Source organism: Garra rufa, chromosome 16, assembly GCF_049309525.1.
Source record: "Garra rufa chromosome 16, GarRuf1.0, whole genome shotgun sequence".
NCBI classification, from domain to species: Eukaryota; Metazoa; Chordata; class Actinopteri; order Cypriniformes; family Cyprinidae; genus Garra; species Garra rufa.
The window spans coordinates 17,573,923-17,599,402 of record NC_133376.1 but is presented as its reverse complement, the minus strand read 5'-3'; the positions used below and the strand labels follow the sequence as shown (position 1 = coordinate 17,599,402).

General features: G+C 37.2%; 3 protein-coding genes across 3 annotated transcripts in view; 1 reads left to right on the top strand and 2 right to left on the bottom strand.

The window, feature by feature from the left end:
• The window catches only part of igfbp7 (insulin-like growth factor binding protein 7), a 380,063-nt gene that overhangs the window by 130,568 nt on the left and 224,015 nt on the right, over positions 1–25,480 (top strand). The gene's annotated exons all lie outside the window — the stretch shown is intronic.
• LOC141288979 (G-protein coupled receptor 151-like) lies at positions 27–1,860 on the bottom strand. Its single transcript, XM_073821175.1, has one exon. The coding sequence runs from the start codon at positions 1,762–1,764 to the stop codon at positions 481–483; it is 1,284 nt and encodes a 427-aa protein (XP_073677276.1). The 5' UTR covers positions 1,765–1,860; the 3' UTR covers positions 27–480.
• The window catches only part of LOC141288281 (serine/threonine-protein phosphatase 2A 55 kDa regulatory subunit B beta isoform-like), a 40,907-nt gene continuing 19,027 nt past the window's right edge, over positions 3,601–25,480 (bottom strand). Inside the window, exons 2-9 of the mRNA XM_073820397.1 lie at positions 20,110–20,207; positions 16,216–16,381; positions 15,626–15,738; positions 11,049–11,226; positions 10,318–10,482; positions 7,353–7,522; positions 5,359–5,450; positions 3,601–5,252 (exon numbers count right to left, since the gene is read on the bottom strand). Coding sequence (XP_073676498.1) covers positions 4,973–5,252; positions 5,359–5,450; positions 7,353–7,522; positions 10,318–10,482; positions 11,049–11,226; positions 15,626–15,738; positions 16,216–16,381; positions 20,110–20,207 — 1,262 coding nt within the window. The 3' untranslated portion in view covers positions 3,601–4,972. The remainder of the gene's footprint in view (positions 5,253–5,358; positions 5,451–7,352; positions 7,523–10,317; positions 10,483–11,048; positions 11,227–15,625; positions 15,739–16,215; positions 16,382–20,109; positions 20,208–25,480) is intronic.

The window sequence follows — 25,480 nt, the reverse complement described above, 5'->3', positions numbered from 1 at the left end:
TTTATTTTACACAAATACTTTCTTTATAGCATATTTATTCATTTTCATTTCCATAAATGTGTAAAAAGGGGCAAATCTATATTAATAAAAGTTGATGTCAACATCTATTTTTAACAATACCATAGGCAGGAGAGAGCTATTCACAGCTTTTCGGCATTTTTATTGTCTTGGTGAATCTGTACGCACATGACATCACCACACACTAGTTTCTTTAGTGTTACCGCTACTCATTTTAATATATAATACATAATACAATACAAAACATTTCCATATACTGATAAATGATATCAAACCAGCTTTAGCACTTTTTATCATGTTAAGAAGAGTTAAACACAAACACAAAAACAAATTAAAACCATATCCATCATTGATTAGTCACAATAAGGGGACCAAGTTCAGGTGAGGTCTGATCTGTTGTGTTTTTTTTTTTTTTATTCTTCCACATTGATGAAATGTAAAAGAATAGGGATTATCACTTCCTTACTGTTTTCCCTCCTTTGGATCCTGATGTTCCCAGGGCACAGGATCATTTTCCTGTGACTGGGAGGCGGTTTCTCTCTCCTGCCAGAACTGCTCTACATCTTGCAGTACTATTCCATCTTTGTTGGTCGGGCTTTCCTGCTGTCCTCCACTCTGGTCTGGTTGCTTCTCAGGCGTTTGCTCCTCTGTTCGCCCAGGCTGGTGTGGAGGAAGGTGGGCTGAAGTTTCAGGTCTTGGGGTGGGTGACTTTGGGGCAGTTGGGGTGTGCGGACCTGGCTTGTGTTGTTTCGGCTGTTGTTTGCGCAGAGTGAGTCTTCGCCACAAGCCAATGTAGCCGTCCCTGAACTCTTCAGAGAGGGCGAGAACGATGAGAGGGTTGACCAGAGAGATGGAGAACATGAGGAGCTGGGCGGAGAGAGTGAAGAGGACTGGAGGGAAGGCACCATCGGTCTCTAACGCGTGCCGCATCCAAACCCAGGACACCCATTGCGGGAGCCACATGGTGGCCATGGCCACTGTCAGGCTGAACAGCATCAGGGTGAGTTTGCGAGATCGAATCTGCGTCCGCAGGTTTTGGGTTTTGCTACTCCTGCGTTGGCATCGTCCATACGCCTTCCAGAAATAAAGCAGGGCGAAACTCAGAGGTGTGCAGTAGGCCAGGAGAGGGTATGCTTTGACATACACGGACATGAAGTCATGGGCATCGACTGGAACAGCTTGAACACAAATCATTCCGTTGGCTTCTCGTTGCAGGGTGGAAAAAAGCCACTGTGGAATGGGGACCACGCACGCCATGAGCCATGTAAAGAGTAGGACTACCAGGATAGTCTTCAAACGGATGCTTACCTGCTTGGTGGGGTTACTGACATACCTGTAGCAAGCTTTGGCCATGATGGCCACGGTAAAGCTCTTTGCAGCCATGCAGGAGTGCAAGAACCAGTCGCAGGTCTTGCAGACAAACAATCCCAGGGTCCAGCTGGCACGGGAATAAGCAGTGGCTTTGAAGGGAACAGCAAAAGCCAGGACCAGACCATCAGCTAGCATGAGGTTGAGGATGAGAGCGTTGATTATGGACAGCTTACTTTTACGCGCGTTGGTGATCAGGACCCCTATAGCCGTTACATTCCCGGTGAAACCCAGGACGCAGATGACTCCTAGCACCACTGGAATCAAAACCCTCAGATCTCCGTGATCCAGGTGCTGATATCCGCTTCTCTCTAGAAACGAGCGTCTATCCACGGAACTGTTTCCAGCGCTGATATTCATAGCAGGTAATTTATCCATTTCCTCTGTGGTTAATTAGAAAATGAAGCCAAATTCGGCAGTATGTGCAGAGAGAACGAAATTTTCTCTCACTCCGCGCACTTGTGGAATCGATGAGTCCCCGCGCTCTCTTCCCGCGTTTGACTAGACGGCGAGAAAGCAGAGCGACTTTATAACGGACGTTTTGATTGACAGGTGCCGTCCCCAGCTGACTGACAGCGTTTAATTTCGCCTGTCGCGATCCTCCCGAGGCCAATTAAAATGATTTCGGGTAATAAGCACTGACGGCTACACACTGAGTTAAACTTATTGCTTCTATTGTCACTGGAAATGATGGATTTTTTTATTTCCTGTCGAAGACAAAGGCTTGGTGATTGCAAATGGAAATATGAAGAAGTAGGAATGTGAATGAATTTTGATGAGAGATTTTACCTCAGTAGCGTAGACTTTCTTTCCTCGGACTCAAGTAATGTATGTTAGCATACTTTATGACACATTTAATGCCATGATGGCACTTTATAATAAGTTATTTGTAGCTTTTATAATGTTTCCCGTATTTATAGCCTGTATCGTGTATTCATATCCAAATAGGACATAACGGGACTTGAGTTTTTCTCATGGTAGGTTTGTATATTTGAATTATAAACACATTTAGTTCAAGCCACAAAAAAAAAAAAAAAACTTGTGCAGTTGAGGTCAAAGTTTACATACACCTTGCAGAATCTGCAAAAATGTTAAATATTTTACCAAAATAAGAGGATCATACAAAATGCATGTTATTTTTTATTTAGTATTGACCTGAATAAGATATTTCATATGGAAGACATGTAGTCCACACGAGAACATAATAGTTGAAATTAAAAAAAAAGTTTACATATACTTGATTCTTAATACTCTGTTGTTATGTGAATGATTCAGTTTTTTTTTTAAGTGATAGTTGTTTATAAGTCCCTTGTCTGTCCCTCAGTTGTCCTCAGTGTGAAAAGATGGATCTCAAAGTCATACAGTTATTGTTGGAAAGGGTTCAAATAAACAAAAATGATGAAAACCCAAATAATTTGTGGGATTTTTCTGAAGAACAGCAGGCAGTTTAACTGTTCAGGACAAAGAAGGGATTAACAACTATCAAAAAAACAAAAAAAAAAAACAGCTGTGGATCATTCAGGTAACAACACAGAATCAAGTGTAGGCCTATGTAAACTTTGAACAGGGTCATTTTAATGAATTCAGCTATTATTTTCTCATGTAGGCTATATATAGACGTTATATATGTGAAATATCTCATTCAGGTCAGTACTAAATAAAAAATAACATGCATTTTGTATGATCCCTATTATTTTGGTCAAATAATTAACATTTTTGCAGATTCTGCAAGGTGTATGTAAACTTTTGAGCTTAACTGTATCTATCTATCTGTCTAGTGTTTTACCTGTATTTTAAATTTTGCATTTCATTGCATTGTGTATTAGAGTATATTTACGACAATTACTGCTCCAACTGTAAAATCATAATAAATTAGTATGGAATCTTGGAATCTGCCCTCTTCTGTCTTTTATTTTATTTTATTTATATGGTGTTTTCTGTCTTTAAATTTCAGTGGAGTCTACGATTGCAATTGAAGTGGATAGTGATTGAAGGTGTCAGTCCCTAATATTCTGCCAAATATATATATTTTTTTTTTTGCATAGGTAAGAAAATCATATGGGTTTGGAACAACATGAGGTGAGGAAATTACATGCATTTTAATTCTTTGATTTTGTATGAAAGGCTAATTTAGACAGTATGTCTGCTCATTGAACTGTCACATGAGGGCGCCATTGTTTAATTTACGTGTAGTGAAAAGGCGAGCAAGAAACATTTTTATTTCAACTTCTCATTTCTTTTTATTTTCAACGAATTCCATTAAGCATAAAGACTGCATGGCAAATAATTGCATGTAGATACATTCTGAGCTATAAAACTTTGTTTCATTAAGAAGTTTACATCTGAAGTGTTTTTTTTTCTTCAGAAGAGAACATTACTGGTTCATTTGTACATAATAAAATTCCCTGATATCATTTAACCTTCACGTCATGTATAGGCTACATCATGATACCGGTTTTCCTGTCATCCTCAGGCCAGAGTGACGTAACTGAACGATGACGTTTTAACAGTCTCGGACAAATGCAGCGGAAACGATGGAAAAAGATGACATCTGATTGTTACAGGTTCATTCGATTGGTACGGAACAGGTATTTTCTTCATTGGCTCATTATAGATGACATGTTGCATGCAATAATACTTTTTTCACCCAGCACGGCACTGAAGAATAAAAAAAAAAAACGGGGTATACTGTAAAGTTATGAGCATACTGAGATAAAGTGGAGACTATAATTCAAAATTCAAGTACTTCAATTCCGTGTACTGAAAATCCATGTCGCTGCAATTCTTTTCCCTTCTTACACAAAGCTATTTTTCACATTGCTTGTAAAAACATTCACACTTCACAACCCAAATACCACCCGTCCGAAAACCCTCCCACCCTCCACCCCGTCTGCCCCCCAAGTACCCACATACGAAAAGAAGGCACCACAGCTTATTAATGGTTACATCAAAATAAGAGGACAACATGAAATGACAAAACAGAACCAATGGGATTGACTTTTACTTTAGAGCTCCTTTCAAGAGGAATAATCAGGTCGCAAGAGACTGTGATTCCGTTCACAGATTGTTTGTTTCGACACTACAATCAGTGCAGATCACATTCTTAGTCTATTACGGATCAGTCAGACATTTCAGAGGAAGTTGGAGGGCATTGTGTTTCAAAGGGAATGAAAATCCATTGTTTTTGTAAAGGCACCCCTTTGTTTCCGATGCCAGGATGTCAGCGAAGGCCTGTCTTTTTCACTGTTTCTTCATATCATTGCAGTGAAAATGCACATTTGTCCAGATTTAAAGAGTCAGGCATTTCCTTCCAGCAGAGAAATGAATAAATACGATAAATAACCAAGTTTACGGAAGAGGAAATGCAGATACTTAATAGTGGAAGAATGATTGTGCGGGGCAGGATGCTGAAAGTCTGGCAGCATCCCTGCACATGGCCAGCGTTATCTGTCCACACTTCTCCCTACATCATAGGCAACTTCCTGTTTCTCATCACAAATGACACCTTGCAATATCCTGCTGAGCTGCAGCATTTTGTTCCTCTTTCTCTCTCTTTTCAGCTACGTGTGGAGGTGGTACAGTTGTGCTAGTTGACCTTATCCTGGAATATGTAAAGGTTATTAGTGGCTGCCACAGCGATGATGTTCTCGGAAGGATGCCAGGCGGTGTGGAGAATTTTCTTGCTAAAGTCCAGGCTGTCCACACTGATTTCATCTTTGCGACGCTTGCCGCCCACACACACCTTACGCGGTTTCAGGATCGCCCGAGGCTTGCTGTTCTCCCGGGACGCCTCCAGTGTCACGTCCCGCTTCGTATTACGGTCAAACATTCGGAAGAAGTTGTTGTAAGAACCAGTCATGATCACACTAGAAAGCGAAACATCAACAATATTAATTTTTAGATCATTATTGTATTTATTTATCATTCACAATTGGACCCAGTATGTTTATTACAATAAATTAATACACTGACCTGTCTGAACCATTCCAAACACATTCAAATTTGTCGAAGATGCAGTCATTCTCATACAGCGAGCACAGCTTACTTCTTAGATAATCGTGTACCTGGTGGATGAAACAGTGACAATTGTTAATTAATTGTTAATTCAGGGTGTGTTCACACTTGTAGTTCTGTTCGTTTGGTTCATTTGGTTCGGACCAAAAAGGAAAATGATGCATTTGGTCCTGATTCGTTTTACACTGGCATTTTTGACAGTGACCCTAAAGAAACCGAACCTAAAGGCATAGTGATACATTCACAACCTGATTGGTCTGGTTGAATGACATATATTTTGTGACGGAACTCACAAAAAATGGACTTAAAGCGGCACTGCTGGTGTATGACATCAAAGTAACCATTCACTGATCGATCTGCTCAGCGCTGTTTTAAGTCGAAAACACCTAATGCCGTATACTGGACTAAGCACAATCATTTTATTTTTACCACCTGCGAACTCACAAAGAGTTCATAAAAGGCACTTTACCTCCTTGTTGCTCCACGTTTTCCCTCTGCTCATTTTACACCTCTTGTTTCCTTCGTGAAATCACGTCGCATAGCGTCGCATCTTGTCATTACTTCCTGTTTTTGGTTTGTTTGGAAGTATTTGGTCCATGTTTCATACCAGAGTTTGGAAGTGGACGGAGACCCATCTTTTTAGTGGTCTCGGTCTGCTTGTTTGGTGCGCACCAGGGTTCGAATGGCAGCATTCTCAAATGAACCGCACTAACAGAGCAATTGCACCAGAGTTTGTTTTGATTGAACCAAACATGACAAGTGTGAACACACTCTTAGTAAACACTGAAAATAAATCTCTTTTTAGACAGTGTGTGACTTTTAAATACCCCAACATATAATTTAATGAGCATTTCCTGTGTTGTTGTATTTTCTAGAACATTGGTGGAAAATGATTTGAAACTGATATGTGCCTAACAGTCTTATGAAGTAAAGTATGACTGTTTGAGAAACCAACGATATCTGCAAATCATGATTGAGGTAAGTGGTATTTTTAATTCAGGGGATTGGATGTTCTCATTATATAGAGCATTTTATTGGGGAACATTTGTATAATGCAATATTTTTGGTCTGATTCCTCAAATCTTCTTTTAGGAGTGTGCCAGCATAGCGTTGAAGCTAACAGACATGGATTAAAAGCCAAAAAAGCCAAATATTATTTAATGGAGCCCTTTAAATTAAGCTTTAGTCTTCAATCAGAGCTGGGTAGTAATCAAAAATTAAGTAATTGTAATTCGACTGAATTACATTTTAAAATACTCATAATCAGACTACAGTTACTTTTTATTGATTACATAGTTACATATTTACACGATAGCAATACATTAGTTCTAATTTTTTTGATTCTCCCTAATTCCTCTTTATCATCTTTTACATCTTCCTTTCTAAAATAGCCTACTGCTTATATACATTCAGAAAGTCTTCCAGTTTTGTGGACATTCACACAAAGATCAGTCATTAGTCAGGTTGTCACGCAGCATTCGACCACTGATTTACAAAAATCATTTCAGGTTTTAGCCTTTCAACACTGCATCAACAACTTATTAACTTATTAACAATATTTATTTGAATTATCGCTCAGGTTATTTAACCATGTATTTCTGTGTCTTTTAAAAAACACATTAAAATGCACAAATTTACAAACTTTTTGTCATCTGATTCTCTTTCGCCTGATTTATATACTTAGAGTACCCCTGAGATTTTAAAATAAATATTTGAATAATTAAGTATCACATTTGCATGTTCATTGGTTTTCTGACATTGGTTATAGAAAACATATTAAAAATATTTCATTTGTTTAATACGTTTTTTTTTTTGATTGATTGATTTTGAAATGTTTATTTTAATGTAACTTTTTTTATGATTTAATTTATTATTAGGTTTTCATTAAACTCAAACCCCCCTGCAGTTCATTCACGACATATAATGTTTAATGCATTTCATGTTTCATGTACCTGATAGGTTTCCAGTGGTTTGCTTTCCATATTGAGATCCCAGACCTTCACTGTCAGGTAGTCACGTGTCATCAGGTATCGCCCACTGTGGCTGAACTTAACGTCAGAGATGGATGAGATGATTTCAGAGAAAAATGAGCGATTGCTTGGGTCTTCTGGCTCCTCGAAAACTAGAAGAGAATGAGAAATCAAATATAGAAATGTTAAAATTAGTATAAAACATGTCCCGTCTTCATTGAATATCCCATCTCCTTTAGAAGTGCACTGCCTTAAGACTGTTAATGTTTTTTAAAGAAGTCCCTTCAAAGTTGCAATACAGAAAAAAGAAGTAATACTATGAAATATTATTATTTAAAATAACAGTTTTTTTTATTTATTTAATTTTTTAGCATCATTACTCCGGCATTCAGTGTCACATCATCCTTTAAAAATCATTCTAATATGCTGATTTATTACAGAAATCTTTTCTAACAACGTAAGTCTTTACTATCACTTTTTAACACATCCTTGCTGAATAAAAGTATTAATTTCTTTCAAAGAAAGAAAGAAAAAAAAGTGCTGCCCAAATGTACTACCCCAAACTTTAAACGGTGTTGTATATTGTTACAAAAGATTTCTATTTCAAATAAATGCTGTTCTTTTTGACATCAAAGAAACATCCTGAAAAAAGTATCACACATTCAAAAAAAAATTTAATTAAGCAGCACAAATGTTTCCAACATTGATAATAAATCAGCATATTAGATTTCTGAAGGATCATGTGACACTGAAGACTGGAGGAATAGTGCTGAAAATTCAGCTTTTTATCACATGAATAAATTATATTTTAAAGTATAATAAAATAGAAAACCACTATTTTAAATTGCAATAATATTTCACAATATTACAGTTTTTTCTGTATTTGTAATCAGCCTTGATAAGTAGAAAATACTTTTTTTTTTAAAAACATTAATTTTGATCCCAAACTTTTGGAAGGGCACTTCAAAATACATCACAGATTGAGAGTGCCATTTCATGTTGGCCTTAAAAACAAACCAACTTTCCAAAGAAAGTTTTTCTAAATCACTTTCACTGTTTGCTTCCCAACACGTCATAAATCTGCCTGGCTCGCCAGGGAAATAATACACCTGTCAGAATAGAGAAACAGATATTTATCATCCACTATCGATTATCCCCTCACTGTTTTGTTGACTCAGTTGTGGATTATCCTGTGATTTATCTGCAGGCGGATAAAAAAACACAGACAGAGGGGGAGGAAACAGATCAATGCTTGCAGGGATATTTGGGCACTGGTGGACTGCAGGTGTTTGTCATGAGTGTGCCGTGTCACATTGTGAGCCTGTCCACCTGCAGTCTTGCTGGGTGTCATTCAGAGGGGGCTAATGAGTCCTCTGGGGAGTGATGTGTAGGGCTACGGGCCTCCGCTGCTGCTCGGAGCCCTGCTGGGCTTGGTTAGCCTCCCCCGCCTGACACCGCAGATTGATTTTTAAGAATATTCTCTGGGACGCCTAGAAGATTTATTAGTGTGGATGGAAGGAGCAACACACACATGCACACACTACGCAATATAGAAGATACTGAGGAGGTCTTTCCTGAGGCAGACTGGCACATCCGCCTGCTGTGAGATCATGTACCAAGGAAAAAATTGACAGATGTGTGTATAATTTAGGTCAGTATGGTGCTGGAGATATAAACTAAGGCGGCTAAAACCGAAGCCCTCACAGTTGTTACCCCCTCCAGCAAATCTGGCCTTTTAAAATTCAGCGGCAGTATGTAAATATCTATTCAACAGGATGTGAACACATGGACCAGTGAGCACGTCGATAAAACCAAGGAAATGACCAAATTCTTTCAGCGGTGTGAAAACTATAGGCACAGCTATCTGCCCTTGAGCATTGATTTTTATGCCAAGCTTAAATGTCAATGCATTCAATCTGATCATCAAATGCACATCCAGGACTCCCACACTAAACTGGAAATGGAAATGTGTCAATTTGTGGTTATCAATTCAGCCATGTGCAGCCAAAAGGGATGCCACTGTAGCACCAGTACAGGTTCATCAGTCTGCATTGTGTCCAATCCCCAAATGAAATTAGCCAGTTAAGCTCAAGGAGACGCAATCATATAAAAAATTTGCATAATCCTCACCTCCAAAGCCCTCGCCCTAGGTGGAAGAGAGGCTAATCCCTGTCATGGCGTATGTAGTGGCTTTGCTCTCTAGAGACAATGGTGTTTCTGAAGCTGTACTAGCCCTTGAATTTGTAATGTTACAATAATGCAGTAAGGACTCATTTAAAAAGGTGTACAATATGTTAACGACTATAAAGATTATTATTGGTGTTTGCTAAGGCAAGCATCACTATTACCTATTGGGGCTTTGTTCAAATCCCTACGATGATGCATAATAACTCATCCTGCACTATTTGTGACCCTGGACCACAAAACCAGTCTTAAGTAGCACGGGTATATTTGTAGCAATAGCCAAAAATACACTGTAATATGCCGTAATATGCATTGCTAAGAACTTATTTTTGGACAACTTTAAAGGTTTCAAATAGTTGTATGTCTAATCCTAACAAACCATGAACTAGAGACATGAATAATACCTCAAATCCTACAGTTTGGTAAGGAAATGCTGTGCTATACAGTACTGTGCTGTCCTGTTCAAGAGCAGCAAACGGTCTAATTTCATTGGCTGACGCTGCTATGACCATGGCGTCAGTGCCAAACTTCAGCCACGCCTTCCGTCAAGCATTGACGCTGACGCCCCGTGTGAACACACCGTTAGTTTCTTTCTGTTGAATTTCTTTCTAATATGCTGATCTAGTGTTCAAGAAAACACCAGATATTGCTGTTCATTATTTTTTAAGTTTCTTTGATAAATATGACCGCAAAACTTTTGAACGATAGTGTAATGTTGGCTCATGTATGTCTTTTTTTCTCTACTAGGGTTACATTGACTTACATTTTGAGTGGTTGTCACAAAGCGCTGACGCCCTCATGTCACACAGCCGTATAGAGCCTTTACTGCTACTGTAGACGAAGGTGTTGCACTGGTGAGGATGAAACTCTGCTGCCGTTATCACCTCCGTCAGCTCCTCCATGTTTGCTGGCTTAATGTCTACAATGTCTGAAAAAGCAGCTCAGGAAAACGCATCACCTTGTAGGTTTAATTGTAGTAGAGACATGAAGCTCTTAAGCCACACATCATGTTCTCACACAGTGAAAAACACATCACGGAGCAAAGAGGAATTTGACAAGGCTCCGACAGACAAGACAGAGCATGTTACTTAGGTATGAAACAGTCTCCGCTTTCAAATTTGGTCATTTTTTAAGAAATTCAAACAATAAATACAGTTTTGTGGCTTTTTTAATGTGTCTCATTTCAAGTGGCATGCTAATCAATCATCTTTTACTCTTTACTAGTTATAGCATGAAATAAACATGAATGAACATCAGAAGGTGTTTTGTTTCAACCATGGAAAGACTCAAAACACCATTTCAAGTTCAAGTCCATCAACGTTAATATAATCTAATGTCTGGTTTGTATTTTCAGACAAAAATGTCAGATTCGGCACTACAATTGGTCAGATCACCTGCCAATCAAACTTACTGCGAAGGGTCAATTCTGTTGGGCCCAGTACTGAAGGTAAACTTTCTTTTCCAAAACATTTTTTTGTCAGATTTAAAGGATACTGAAGCTTCTGTTTGTGATCTCCAGGTTCCAAAGGTTGATCCTCAAGTCATCGGTGGACATGAAGGTCTCATAGTCGCTGTTGACAGAGATGGAGTTGATGTGGTATGTGTGCGCATTGGAAAACACTCTCCTAGGTGTGGCGTCAACCATGAGGTCCATGGGCCGCAGTACTGGCACCTGAGAGAAGACGAGACATAAAAAGTTCAGAATGTGCTGCAACAATTGCAACAGCCACAACACAGTCATCCTTTATCCAAAGATTGTTGGTCATATCACCACTAGGGACCCTCTTGTCATTCATCAGCGAAAACTGGGACATACATAACAAACCATAACTCTATTTAAAGAATGCTGAATTAAGCAGCAGGGAGAAACACAGGGAGAAAAAACTAGCTCCTCAAACCATATCATGGGGTCTTTAATAATTGGTAGAACTGATTAAAAATGCACGATTAACCTTTTTTTAGAGTTCTATATTTGGCACCTCACATCTAATTGGGGCTAATGACCATTATGATGGCGCTCAACATGCATTTGGCATTTTGTGGGCTGGGACCATCCAGCGGGACACATTTTATAAAAGTCCACTGAACTAAACGTCCTGCTGTGAGCTGATGCGCAGAACAGCACCAATGCCCCACCCGCAGGTCTTAATTGCAGTATGCAGATGAGGCCTGTTTAACTGACGCTGATGTTTAGAGGCAGCGCATGCCTCCAAAAAGAGAATCACTCATTACCACATCACAGAAGCACCTCTGCCTTATGTGAGAGGCATTTAAATCAGTCCTTAGCTGTAAAATTACCCTTTTAGGCTTTTAAACCACTATTGTAATGTATCAGCTGCTTTCGGATGCAGAGGATGACTGCAGTGAGCTTTTAAAGAGGAATATGTATATCAGGTTGTTTTGGTTTAGTTGTGCACGCCCAAGTGCACACATTAGCATTTCATGTGCTGTTTGTTTATCATGCTGACAGATTTATATGTCGTCCATTTATTAGTCTCAGCATAAGATGGCACACCCATGGACCACCCACAGTTTATTCACTGACCATCTGATGCTTTCATAAGCATCTGATATTTTCATAGGGGTACAATATATGTCTTTTAAGAAAAACTAGTCAATGGATTAGCCATGTTGCCATCAATAGTTTGAAAGAGGAGGCACCTAGTTTGAAGTAAATCTATGAGCAGGATTCTGTAGTATTCTGAGTAATAACACTTTGTATATTTTTAACACTATTCATTTGTGATTCCAGAAGTTTCAAGAACTGTATGTAGTTCAATAGTTATTGTTAGTGAAAAAAGAAATATTATTTTATTTTTGTCTTGGTTATATGTGTTTTGAGCAATTGAATTACATTAGATTGTTTTTACTATCATAATATTAATCATATTAATAATTAAGACTTTAAAATATAGCTGCAAGCAGCGATTAACAGGGTTCAAGCTCTTTAAGGCATTTAAGCACATATGAAAAAAAAGTATTATTTAGCAAGCCTGTAACCACCTAAATCAGTGATTTAAAAAATAATTTTGGCAAATCTAGATTATTTACCATAGAAATATGATTCATTTTAACACTTATTTTTAGCACTTTAACACCTATGGTTGAATTTGCATAAAACTTTGCATACTTGTTCAGAATCATTTGTCACGTTTCGTGAAGTTTTGAGTTTTTGTTTAGGATTTATAGGCTTTTGGGTATATTTGGCCACCCCTCTTTTCTAAACGTTCCTGTTATAGCTACCCAGAGGGTATTAATGTAGAGAGGCCAGAGAATCTAGCTGCAGTGCTTATGTTGAGGTTGAGTAAAAAACCTAGGACTAGTTCATAAAAGTAGTTTTTTACATTACATTTTACATTTTACATTTACGTTAGCACCGCCTAGTGCCTGATTTCTTTTAAAAGTCTTACAGACCTCTAGGGCCACTAAGTTTTCATTAACCTTGTCTAATAGATGCTTAAAAGTAATTTTTTTCATGTTTTTTGAGATACATAAATGTCCTCATAGACACTTGGTACATTGGACATAGAAATGGCATTAGAGCTGCAACAAACGATTATTTTAATAATCGATTAATCTAACGATTTTTAGAACGATTAATTAACTAATCGTCGATTAATCGTGCAAACATCCACATTGCTTTTTATTGTTGATGTTGTCAATAATGTCGACTAATCGTTGTCAGCCCTACACGGCATACCAATTTTCAAGCTGATTGGTCTAACGTGTGCGTAGTTATAGCCTTTTTATGTTGTTATAGTGCCACCAAGTGGCCAACCTCCATGTTTTTTTTACTGTGACCTCAGATTGAGCTCTGAGTTGTTCTGAGTTTGGCAAAAATATCTATTTCTGTTCAATGTGGGTGTTAGTAAAAGCTGCTCCACCCCTTTCGAACATTTTTGCATTCCCGTCACAACGGTGAGTCGAAACCTTTTTTAATAATTATTGATATTCACTGTCACAGAGAATCTTACTGCACTGGTTTTGATTCTGATTGGGTGAAAAACCTAGGACTAGTTTGCAAAAGTAGGTTTTTAAAAAAAATTGAAAATACCCGAAATGAAGCGTTAAGCGAAAATGTGGTGTTTTGACCATCATGGGCCAAGGATTCCAACAATATAAGGCATTTGAACATGCAACTAATAGTTTAGGAGTTATTGCTATAAAACAGCATTAACTGTCAGTAAAACAGAACTAACAATTTACGAATAAAGCTTCCAAAAGGAAGTTTTCACTGTGATTCCATAGAAGAACAATGGGTTCCCTAAGAACCTTTCAGTGAACAATTCTTAAAATTATATTTTTTTTCTTAATGCGAAGTTTCCATTAATGTTAAACGTTCTTCATGGAACCATCAATGCCAATAAAGAAACTTTATTTTTAAGAGTGTATTTAGAAATATGGCTACAGGAATCTCTCCTTTTTACATATAAAATAACTATGGAATCTGAGGATGCCCCTCTGTTTTTAATGTCTCTTGAGGGGAAATAACCTCCTGTGCCAAATTCAGCAGTCCCACATTAGTTCAAAGAGCAAACAGATCACGCAGGAGGAAAGGAGGGAGCGAAAGACCATGGAATAGATAAGAAAATGCATTTATTATCTACCACTGAGATGGGCAGGGGGATGGGGGATTGGCCAACACCTTGCTTTCAGTTTTTACGGCACAGACAGCATTAGTAGGTTAAATATCACAGGACACCTTTTTGATTTGCTGTATTGTTATAAAAGGTCAGGTATCCGCTGACTTTAAATGGCACGCCGGTCACATCTTGTATCACGTCAGCTCATGGACTTCAGAAACTAGACCATAGCAAACCTTAGGGGTAAAATTGCATACTGAGACAAGAGTAAGATCACAGCGCTGGCACTAGAGACTGCCAGAACACATGACGTGTGTCTCATCCCTCCCCTCCTCCATCACTACCGGAGCTCCACGATAAACTCGTCTCCGCATCTCCACCGCACATACATTTCACGGTCCAAATGGGATTGCCGCCCGCTCTGTGCCATCACCCCGGTGTCAGGCTAATCTTCTGCCCGGACAGACAATGGTGGAGGAGTGGAGTGCTTTAATCCATTAGGCCGTGGAGCAGAAAACAGACACCGCACCAAACATTAATGGGTACTCGGAGTCGCGCCCTCTTTGTATCTGTATTCAATTTGGAGGGATGAGTGGAGAACGAGTGAGAAGGAGAGCAGAGGGAGGAATGATTGCGAGCCCCTTCACTGCACATTATCGTCTGTCTTTGTCCTTGCTGTTTGATTATGAATGAATGCCTTTTGGTCGCTGACAGCTCATCATTTGTCAGCATCGGTGCTGAACACTGACACAGAGAATGAGATTTTCATGTGAGAATGTGAGGCGAACAGCAGCTACTTCTCAAAGCATTAATGAGAACACGCACCAGCAGATTTATAATAAACCTCTGACTTCCAGGTATGATATTGAAATAGATGTACTTCAGTGGAGGATGAGATTTAACTGTTCAACTGTCTGCCATTTCAGCTTCTCCAAAAAACAGAGCAAACTACATATTTCAGCATGCATTACTGTCAGCTAAACCACTCAAAACGTACACATGGGTTGTAGGAATGATTCTCACAAAACCTTGGAAGGTATTTAGATTATGCTTAAAGAAAATGAAGCATGTTTTAAAGACTATTCATATTTTCTTGTATTGTGTGACAATTTTCATGACAATTAAGGACATTTTAATTGTTACTCTAATGCAAAATAAATACATTAATAAAATATTCATTGTAGTATTTATTGTCAAAGCTTAATTTGTGCTGAATTAAATAAAAACATTATACTGCCCTAATGAGAATTTAATGATAATGAAAATTATGGTAATTAATTGTCATAAAAATAATGTCACAAAGCAAATGTTATTAATGCTCTTAGAAACAGGCTTCATGTTATTTATGCAAAATATGTATTTTTTTATTTTCTTTGTTTACTAGATATGTCAGAATATCTGAAATGCTTCTGACATATCTAGCGAACAGATGTAATTTACTTGTCTTTATTGTGTATTTGCAGGTGGTGATAAGACAAGCGAGCTAACCCGTAATGAGGTGATGGTGGCCGGGTCTCTGATTCTTCCATCTTCGTCCTTCAGGTTATATCCCTCCGGTCTCTTATCCCTCTCACTGATCTTCCACAGTTTCACAGTTTTATCTGAAAATAGACCATTACACACAGTGCAGCTTCATTATACCATTTGGAAGCAGGCAAAGCATGATGAAAAGAAAAATTGAGAGAAAGAAGAAAATAAGGTGGGCAGTGGGAAATTTTGCAGTCTGTGGGACACAATCTGGCACACGGCTGGAAAAGATCCAGCACCGACAGAGAATGTAAACCGTAGCCATACCATCTGAACGTGGGGAGATGTATGATGTCATTGGAAGACTTGACTGTTCCCTTACTGTTCCAACAATCTTTTGTTGAAATGACAGCAGCTATCACATATACATAATAGCTCACATTAAGAGTTTGCGGTCTAACGCAGTCTGATTTTGCTTGGACCTTTTGTGTTCGACAGAAGAAAGTCAGTCACACATTTGGAGCAATGTGAAGATGAGTACATGATGACAACATTCTGTCAATGGGTAAATTTTTCCTCCAACTGCATTGAGATCTCAAATGTGGACTCACCATTGGTGGAGAGCAGGAAGTAGGCAGCATTCTGCTGAGGCAGCCAGCGTATCTTATTTATCTTCTCCTCGATCTCTAAACTCTTCAGGTAGTCAAACTCTGGCTCGTGACTCTGAAACGTGCTGTAAACATTATACTCCCCACGTCTGTGAGGCTGGTTCTTGCTCTATGGGAAAAAGGAGAGAAATGCCATCCTCTAAGTTCAGCTGTGTAGCTCATTACTAGCATATGTTGTGTTATGCTTGTACATACAGTTGAGGTCAAAAGTGTGCATACACCTTGCAGAATCTGCGAAATGTTAATTATTTTATCAAAAGAAGAGGGAATATACAAACTGCATGCTATTTTTTATTTAGTACTGACTTGAATAAGATATTCACATAAAAGACATTTACATATAGTCCACAAGAGAAAATAATAGTTACATTTATAAAAATTACCCCGTTCATATATTTACATAAACTTGATTCTTAATACTGTGTTGATGCCTGAATGATCCACAGCTGTTTTTTTTGTTTGTTTTGTTTTGTTTAGTGATAGTTGTTCGTAGTCCCTTGTTTGTCCTCAAAAGTTAAACTGCCCGCTGTTCTTCAGTAAAATCCTTAAGGTCACATAAATTCTTTGGTTTTTCAGCATTTTTGTGTATTTGAAACCTTTCCAACAATGACTGTATGATTTTGAGATTCATCGTCGTCTGAGGACAACTGACAACTATTTCAGAAGGTTAAAATGCTCACTGATGCTATCAGGGTGAATTTACCTTATTTTGTCTTCTGGGAAACATAAGTATCTTTTGTAGCTTCTGAAGGGCAGAACTAAATGAAAACGTATGACATTTAGGCAAAATAATAAAAAAAAATTATTATGTTCAAAAGTTTTCACCCCCAGGCACTTAATGCATTGTTTTCCTTTCTGGAGCATCAGTGAGCGTTTGAACCCTCTGTTATAGCTGCATATAAGTCTCTCAGTTGTCCTCAGTGTGAAAAGATGGATCTTAAAATCATACAATCATTGTTGAAAAGAGTTCAAATACACAAAAATGCTGAAAAACCAAAGAATTAGTGGTCCCTGAAGGATTTTTCTGAAGAACAGCCGGCAGTTTAACTGTTCAGGACAAACAAGAGACTCACGAACAACTATCACTAAACAAAAACAAACAGAAAAAACACAGCTGTGGATCATTCAGGTAACAACACAGTATGAAGAATCATATGTATGTAAACTTTTGAACTGGGTCATTTTTATAAATTCAACTATTATTTTTTCTTGTGGACTATATGTACATGTCTTTTATGTAAAATATCTTATTCGGGTCAGTACGTAATAAAAATTTGTATGATCCCTCTTATTTTGGTAGGTGTATGTAATGTGTATGTAAATGTTTGACCTCAACTGTAGCAACTATATGTTGAGGGAAATCTGTGGCAAAATAACTACATTCTAAGTGGTAATGGAAAGCATAATCAAATTACTCAAAAATATATAATAAATGAACACGCAAGGGATGGAGAATGTGTAGAACTTTGTAAATAATGAGCATTGAGATCAATGGAAATCCACAGAGCTTTGTGCCTGTGAATATCCCACAATGTGCTGCTGATCTTGTTAACAGCTAATTGCAGGTTTCCTGGTCACAGTTGGACTATTACGTTAATGCATTCGCAATCAATGGCAGCATGGAAATAAGGAAGTTTTCACATTGAGAACCATCAAAATCAATAATTGTGTAAACCACTCATGCAGTTAAATTAAAGTAAACAGAAAGGAGTCCCTCTCTAGAGAGGACTGTAAGAGTCCATCTGTGTGAAGTAGCAGCGTTGGCTGACAGCATAGCATCTATTTTAGAGGAAGAATAAACTGAATTCAACAGAAAATCCTGCATAAATGGTGTAACTACCCGAAATACGTAATGTTACAGTAGTTTAGGACTGACAGTTTTCCAATTACAAGCTACTTTTTCCAATGTGTAGCAGTGCAGCGTGACCAAACACCAATACATTGTATTGCTCACAGCTTTACTAAATGGCTCTCTCTCATATAGTATGTTGGAAAGTCCAGTTTATTTTAGTAAATCTGGTCCCTGTTTCTGTAAATGAACAGATTCAAAAAGGATTCAGTGATTTGAGACTCTAAATTTTAGACTATTTAAAGCTGAATATTTCAGGTTGGTACAGGACACTCTCTCTGATCATCTGTCACTGGCAATGTTTTCTAAATGTCATTCAAATAACTACATCAGTAACCATACTAATTTAGGATGAATTGAAATGCTGTTTATTACTACTAGGGGTTGACCGCTGTGTGTTTTTCAGGGCTGATGTTGATACTGAGTATTACAGATCAAGTAGATCAATAACCGATATTTTGTAACAATATATGGTATGGTCTAAAAATGAAAATTAATGTCAAATTAAGAATAACAAGAGCTCTGACAAAAACAGTATTTTGAACTGATATATATGTCTGGTCTAAAAATTCTGACAAAAAAACAATATTTTGAACTGATATATGTGTCTCATCTAAAAATGAATGTCAAAATTAAGAATAACAAGGGCTTTGACAAAAACTGTGACAAAAACAATATTTTGAACTGATCTAAAAATTCTGACATTAAACAATTTTTTGAACTGATATATGTGTATAGTCTAAAAATTCTGACAAAAAAACGATATTTTGAACTCATGTATGTGTTTGGTTTAAAAATAATCTGGACTAAAAATTCTGACAAAAAATTAGAGTTTAAACCGATATATGTGTTTGGTCTGAAAATGAAAATGAATATCAAAATTAAGAATAACAATGGTTTTGACAAAAAACTTTCTTAAAATACTTTAAAATTATTTTATTGGCAAATCTGTGTTGAAAATGACCGATTGATACCAATACGGATTATTACAGATCAAGTAAACCAATAACCGATATTATGAACTGATATGTGTGGTCTAAACATAAAAATGAATGTTAAAATTAAGAATAACAAGGGCTCTGAGAAAAACTGTGACAAAAACTATATTTGGAATTGATATGTGTCTGGTCTAAAAATTCTGACAAAAAAAACAATATTTTTAACCAATATATGTGTCCAGTCTAAAAATGAAAATTAATGTCAAAATGAAGAATAACAAGGGCTTTGACAAAAACTTTAAGCGATTTTAAAATATTTTATCGGCAAATTGGTTTTGAAAATAACCGATACCGATTTTTAAATATAAAATTTTTAAATATAAAAATGCTTAATATTGGTGATTTAATTGGTCAGGCCGATAATCGATCAACCCCTAATTACTACTCTGTTTTTAAATCAATTAGGTGTGGTCTACTTTCGTATTTGTTTAGTTGTGTATGAAGCTGTACATTTTTCCATTTAAGTTTCTGTTTAAGATGCTATCACCCTGAGGTGAATTTATATAAAAAAAAGTAATTGTGTTTCTTCTTATTAAATGAATATTATTGGATAAAACATTTAACCAAGCAGTTTTGGTTACTACTGACTTTCACTGTATAAAAAACAAAACAAAACACTTTTTTATGTTCCACATAGAATTGTCTATTTTTGTTGAACTATCCCTTTAAGTTGCTTCAGTTTAGTTAATACAATATTGTTACTATCCAGCAGTGTAGCTAATTTCTAAGCTTTCACAAAACTGCTTATGAACAAACACATGAAAAAAAGCTTCAGGTCTGAGCATGTGCACCTGAGGTTTATAGAGACCTCACCTGTGTTACCATTGTGTGTCAATTTAAACCATATTAAAGGCCACAGGAAGTTGTGTTACAGGGTGCGGCTCTGTGGTTTTTGCTCGCACAGTAAGAAAAGCAGTGAGTTTATTGACTGTGTGGCGCTCTTGTTTACAGGAATGAATGCATATGAAAGAATTGATGGTTTTATCTTACCTCTTGCTCCCTTTGAAAAACCACAACTCTTCCTCCCTTGTCTCCCGTGGCCAAGAGCTCTCCAGTAGAGTTGAACTCCACAGTAGAGATGATGTCAGCTGCAACACAACACAAAAGAGCGTTTATGTATACAAGACTTACCACTTGTTTTAAGGGATAATGTACGGTCAGCTGGTCATTATCGTAAAATAAACCACAACAAGTTTATCATGTATCTCTCTGAAGAGGGTTATTTGGAGGTTAATAACCAGCTCGCTGAACATTATGCCTCTTCTTACACAGCTACTTACTAAACTAATAAATGGACATGAAATATTAATTTGAGTGTAAATTATTTTGTTATATAACAAGAAAAAGACTGTGGAGTAATAGGAAAGATGAAACTAGGTAGGTCAGTTGTACAGTTTAGCATCATAAAAAATATTTAACCACAAAATGCTTGCTTAATTAGAATTAAGTAAGACTGCATAATAAGCTTCGTTGATTGGTACCTGATCTCATGACAAAAACGTGCATTTATGGTGCATATATTTGGCAAAATGCTCCTCTCTAGAGTTCATTTTTCTGGCTGACTACTGAGTTTATGGTCATCAAATATGTTTTTCTGCGATAAATGAGACAAAACTTGACATTAGCTGGGTTTTCTTCCAAAGTGTGAATTTAACTTATGCACAAAATTGGAATATCACATAAAACATTTGCAAATAAGCGAGAACAAAGAACAAAATCATCACTTCTGGATAAAATGGCACTAAATATCACTAAAAAAATGTAGGAGAAGCCACTGAATATAATAATTTGTATATAGCTAAAATAAATTACTTGTGCCTCAGAGAGAGCAGACAAAACACAATAAATGTGGTCACTGCTTTCGGAGGCCGTTGCCAGCCGAAAATTTGGGAATGCAGTTGTGACAGTTCTGGGAGGCAGGAATTTATTAGCAAAATGCATTTCCGTCTCCCATTATTTGCATTACCCTTTTTTGCACAATTCAAAAACCACCTCAAGCAAGTGTAAAATTTTGGGATTTACATCACTTGTTTCTGATGCCATAATTCAAAATGTCAATAAAAACAGGGTGATGGAAACATTGCTATTATCTACAAGCTGTTATACTGAAGTTTTTGCGTGGTTAAAACAATGATAGAACAATTACATGAGACAGAATACGGATTTTAGTAAGATATACTCTTTCGGATGTTCATTCATGTTTATTTCATGCTGTAACTGAATTAACGCAGAGGAGACATTAAAGGAGAAGTTCACTTACAGAACAAAAATTTACTGATAATTTACTCACTCCCATGTCTTCCAAGATGTTCATGTCTTTCTTTCTTCAGTCATAAAGAGATTATGTTTTTTGAGTAAAACAGGATTTCTCTCCATGTAGTAGACTTCTAAGGTGCCCATTAGTTTGAACTTCCAAAATACAGTTTAAATGCAGCTCCAAAATGGCTCTAAACGATCACAGCTTAGGAAGAAGAGTCTTATCTAGCAAAACATCTTATCTTTCTAAAAAAAAAAATACAATTGATATACTTTTTAACCACAAATGCTCATCTTGTCTAGCTTTATGTGTACTCTGTGTATTCCGGTTCAAGACAGTTAGGGTGTCGAAATAGAAATAGCAAAATCTCTCATCTCATTTTCTCATTTTCTCATTTTCTTACTCCCATCTCTATCAACCTACATCGCTGTTTTACCTTTTTTTGTGAAGGCCGTTTGATCTTCTTTGCACGCTCACTTTGTAAACACTTGGTTGGTACTTCTGCAGTGATGGATAATTTTGAAGATGGAGGAGAAAATGATATAGGAGTTTTTTGACATACCCTAACTGTCTTAAACCAGAATACACAGAGTACACGCATAGCTAGACAAGATGAGCATTTAAGGTTAAAAAGTATATAACTTGTCAATTTTTTAAGAAAGATAAGACCCTTTTTCCTTGACTGGGATCATTTAGAGCCCTTTGAAGCTGCATTTAAACTGCATTTTGGAAGTTCAAACTTAGAGCACCACAGAAGTCCACTATATGGAAAGAAATCCTGAAATGTTTTCCTTAAAAAAACACAATTTCTTTACGACTGAAGAAAGAAAGACTTGAACATCTTGGATGACAAGGGAGTGAGTAAATTATCTGTAAATTTTTGCTATGGAAGTGGACTTCTCCTTTAATGTCTCCTTCGCTTTAACTCAGTTATAGCACATAATAAAAAATGAATGAATACGAAGCACTTCTGTTGAACTAAGGCACTACAGCGATCTGTCACTCCACATTAAACAGTGCCAAAGCGCCATTTATTGTTTGAATATTGTAATTAAAATGGACAGAATTTGAAATTGGAGACTTTGTTTCATATCAAAAGTAACAAAGCACAAAGCTTATTACAATTTATTGGATGGGAAGTGCACTACAATGTTCCGTTCATTAACTGAAAACAGGCTAGACTAAATCTTGTGATTTAAGAATCTATATTGTTTCGTAAAAATGAAAATAAATTAAAATCGATAAATCAGTATTTACCCAGCTCTTGTAACTGCATAGATAGTTTAAAAAAAAGGGCTGAACAAATAAAAATGCCTAGACTGAAACATGGATACCAATGACATTTAAAAGTTGCAATGAAAGAAAAGATGATCAATTTCTAACATTTTAAATCTCTCTTTTTCTTCACAAAGCTTTGGCAGCCTAAACATTCTGCTAAACTTCATATGTGGAAGAAAGAAAGTCACACAGGTTTGGAAAGACATGAAGGTAAGTAATAGATTTTTCAGTGAATTATTTCTTTAATTTTACATTATACTCTTAAACATAAAGGTTCTTTATTGGCATCAATGGTTCCATGAAAAACCTTGAACACCCATGGAACCTTTTAAATGCAGAAAAGGTTCTTTATAGTCGAAAAAGTTTTTCAAAATGGTTCTTTTATAAACTGTTCACTAAAAGGTTCTTTGTGGGGAACAAAAATGGTTCTTCTATGGCATCACTGCAAAAACACTCTTTTGAAACCTTTATTTTTAAGACTGTAATGCCAGAAGAATATAAACTCATAGGACAGTTATTCTCAGGTCTGTTCCATACTATTCTTATAACAAGATAGTTTTAGGGATATATATGAAATATAGGCTGGGGACATTGTGTTTTGCAATACCAGAACAATAAATAATATGCTTTGTCTTAATTAATCACAGCAGGATTAAAAGCTTCCATAAATGCATCTGTTTGTCAAACAACATGTGATTTGCAGGAAAACAACAATTAGTCTGCCATCTGCATATGTTAAAAGCATGCGCATGCTTAAAACCTGCCTCTGTCAATACCAATCGGAAGAAAGGTGTTCTACTGCCCCACATTTGTAAGAAAATAGGTTAAAAGAGACTTAGGTAGAAGCACTGAAGTTTTTGTGCATACAAATACATACAATAATCCTTCAAAATCATCCCTGGATCAAACCAAAAGGCTGAAAAAGCATTCAGTGCACTTAAACAGATAAAGCTGCCATTCCCGCAGCATGAACAGCTCCGAATTCTCCGCCCCTCCACAGAGAGCTGACGCTCCCCTCCTCCGACTACGATTTTCCTTCCATTCATTATCATCTGACACAGAAATACACAACATCCTTCACGTTCAACACTAAATCCACGGGATTCGCCGCCGAGGACAGAAACCGCCACGCAATTTACATACGACAGGATTAACTCCAGACATCTAATAAATCAGTCCAGAAAGACTGATTATAATGCTGGTACACAGAGAAAAAGAAGCAAATTCATTTGTCAAAAAAACAGTCTTTTATCTTTTCTAGGCGTACGATACAAAAATGAGCAATAGCAATCAAAACACCACAAATGTGATTGATTGTATTCAACCAAATGTTTCTGCATCAGTAGGAGGGTTTCCTACCTTTAAACAATCGTCTTTCATCTTCCTCAAAAAGATGCATTTGTTTGAAGGCTGATGAGCTCTAAACAGCAGATCACATTGCTTGAATTTTCTGTATTGTTCAGTTGAAATCAACAGACTTGCTTTCGTAGATGTTGCGTCTTTAGTGGAATCCGCTTATGAAAGACGAAGGGTTGAGATGTAACAAGTAGGAAAGCGTGCTTCAATTTTTTTGTTTTTTTTTGAGAACCCACACACCCTCAATGGATTTATTGCTTGCTGAATTGAAAATGGGAGGAAGTGGTTGCCATGGAGACCTCTTTCCATTACTCTTGTGCTACATTTGACTGAAAGACTTTGCTGCGTATCTTAAACAGCCTGAATGCGTGGTTTACTTCGTCTGATGCCGGTCAATGGCACAGTGGGGGAGAGACAGAGAAAACAGTCTATTTTTGAACATGGCTGCTGAATGCTGAAATACACAGTTTTGAAATATGGTTACAAATAGCTGAGGAGCAAGATTTGCTCACAATAGCACATTCTTTCCTACTGCTTGATGCTTCCTGTTTTTCAGTATAATGTTGCATTGTATTGTATTAACTGCATGAATGTGTTTTCTTTCAGGGTCTAGTGATGAAGGGTGGGACATCCGGAGAATCTTGCTACTAAATCTTAGGAGGATTTGGACATTCCCTTGCCAAAATAAAGCAGATATTCAACGTCTAAGCCCATTGATCTGAATTCTGTATTTCTTATCTTCGCATGCACAAAGCAAGACTACGAAACCCCCTGCTTCTTGAGGGAGGGAGACTTAGAGAACAAAGTCATTACAGTCAAGACCACACAGCATTTTAGTCCTTTACTGATTAGCTTTCTGTTCTTTGTTTCTCAACAGTGAACGGCTTTTATAAAGACTCAGCAAAGCTGCCTGAAGAGCTGGATGCCACATAAGGTGATGATACAGAAGCAGTTCTGGGATGTAGCAACGTTTCATCAATCGCTGAGGTGCACCTGACCGTACACTCTCTGCTTGGCAATAAAGCAGGCCTTTCTCTCATTATAAACACATTAGCACACTGCAGTCTGAGACAGGGAGAAAACTGATGACAATGTTTTAATGAGTTTGCTCAATTACAGGCATGTTATTCCTCATCTTACACTCAAGGATAAATGGGACAGCAGAGAAAGAAAGGGAAAACAGAGAGATGAGAGTGGGGGGTGTCCTATAATCAAAGCATCTGTTGACTCGGAAAGAGAGAGAGAATTCATAAAAGCAATTTCAAGGCACTGTGGACCAGCGTTCCCTTGCGTTTGACAAGTAAATATCCAGGGAAAGGGGATTTCACAATTTGATATTCCTATTTAGCTTACTTCAGTGACTTGGAAGAACAGTAGGGGTGGGTGAATCTGAAAAAAAAAGCCTATTTTAGGAAAATGAAGCCTATTTTAGAGTATAGTATACTCTATAGTATATAGTGATGTATATAG

What these genes read in the sequence shown, in the direction of transcription:
- LOC141288979 (XM_073821175.1), bottom strand. Translation starts at nt 1,764, where the DNA reads ATGGATAAATTACCTGCTATGAATATCAGCGCTGGAAACAGTTCCGTG.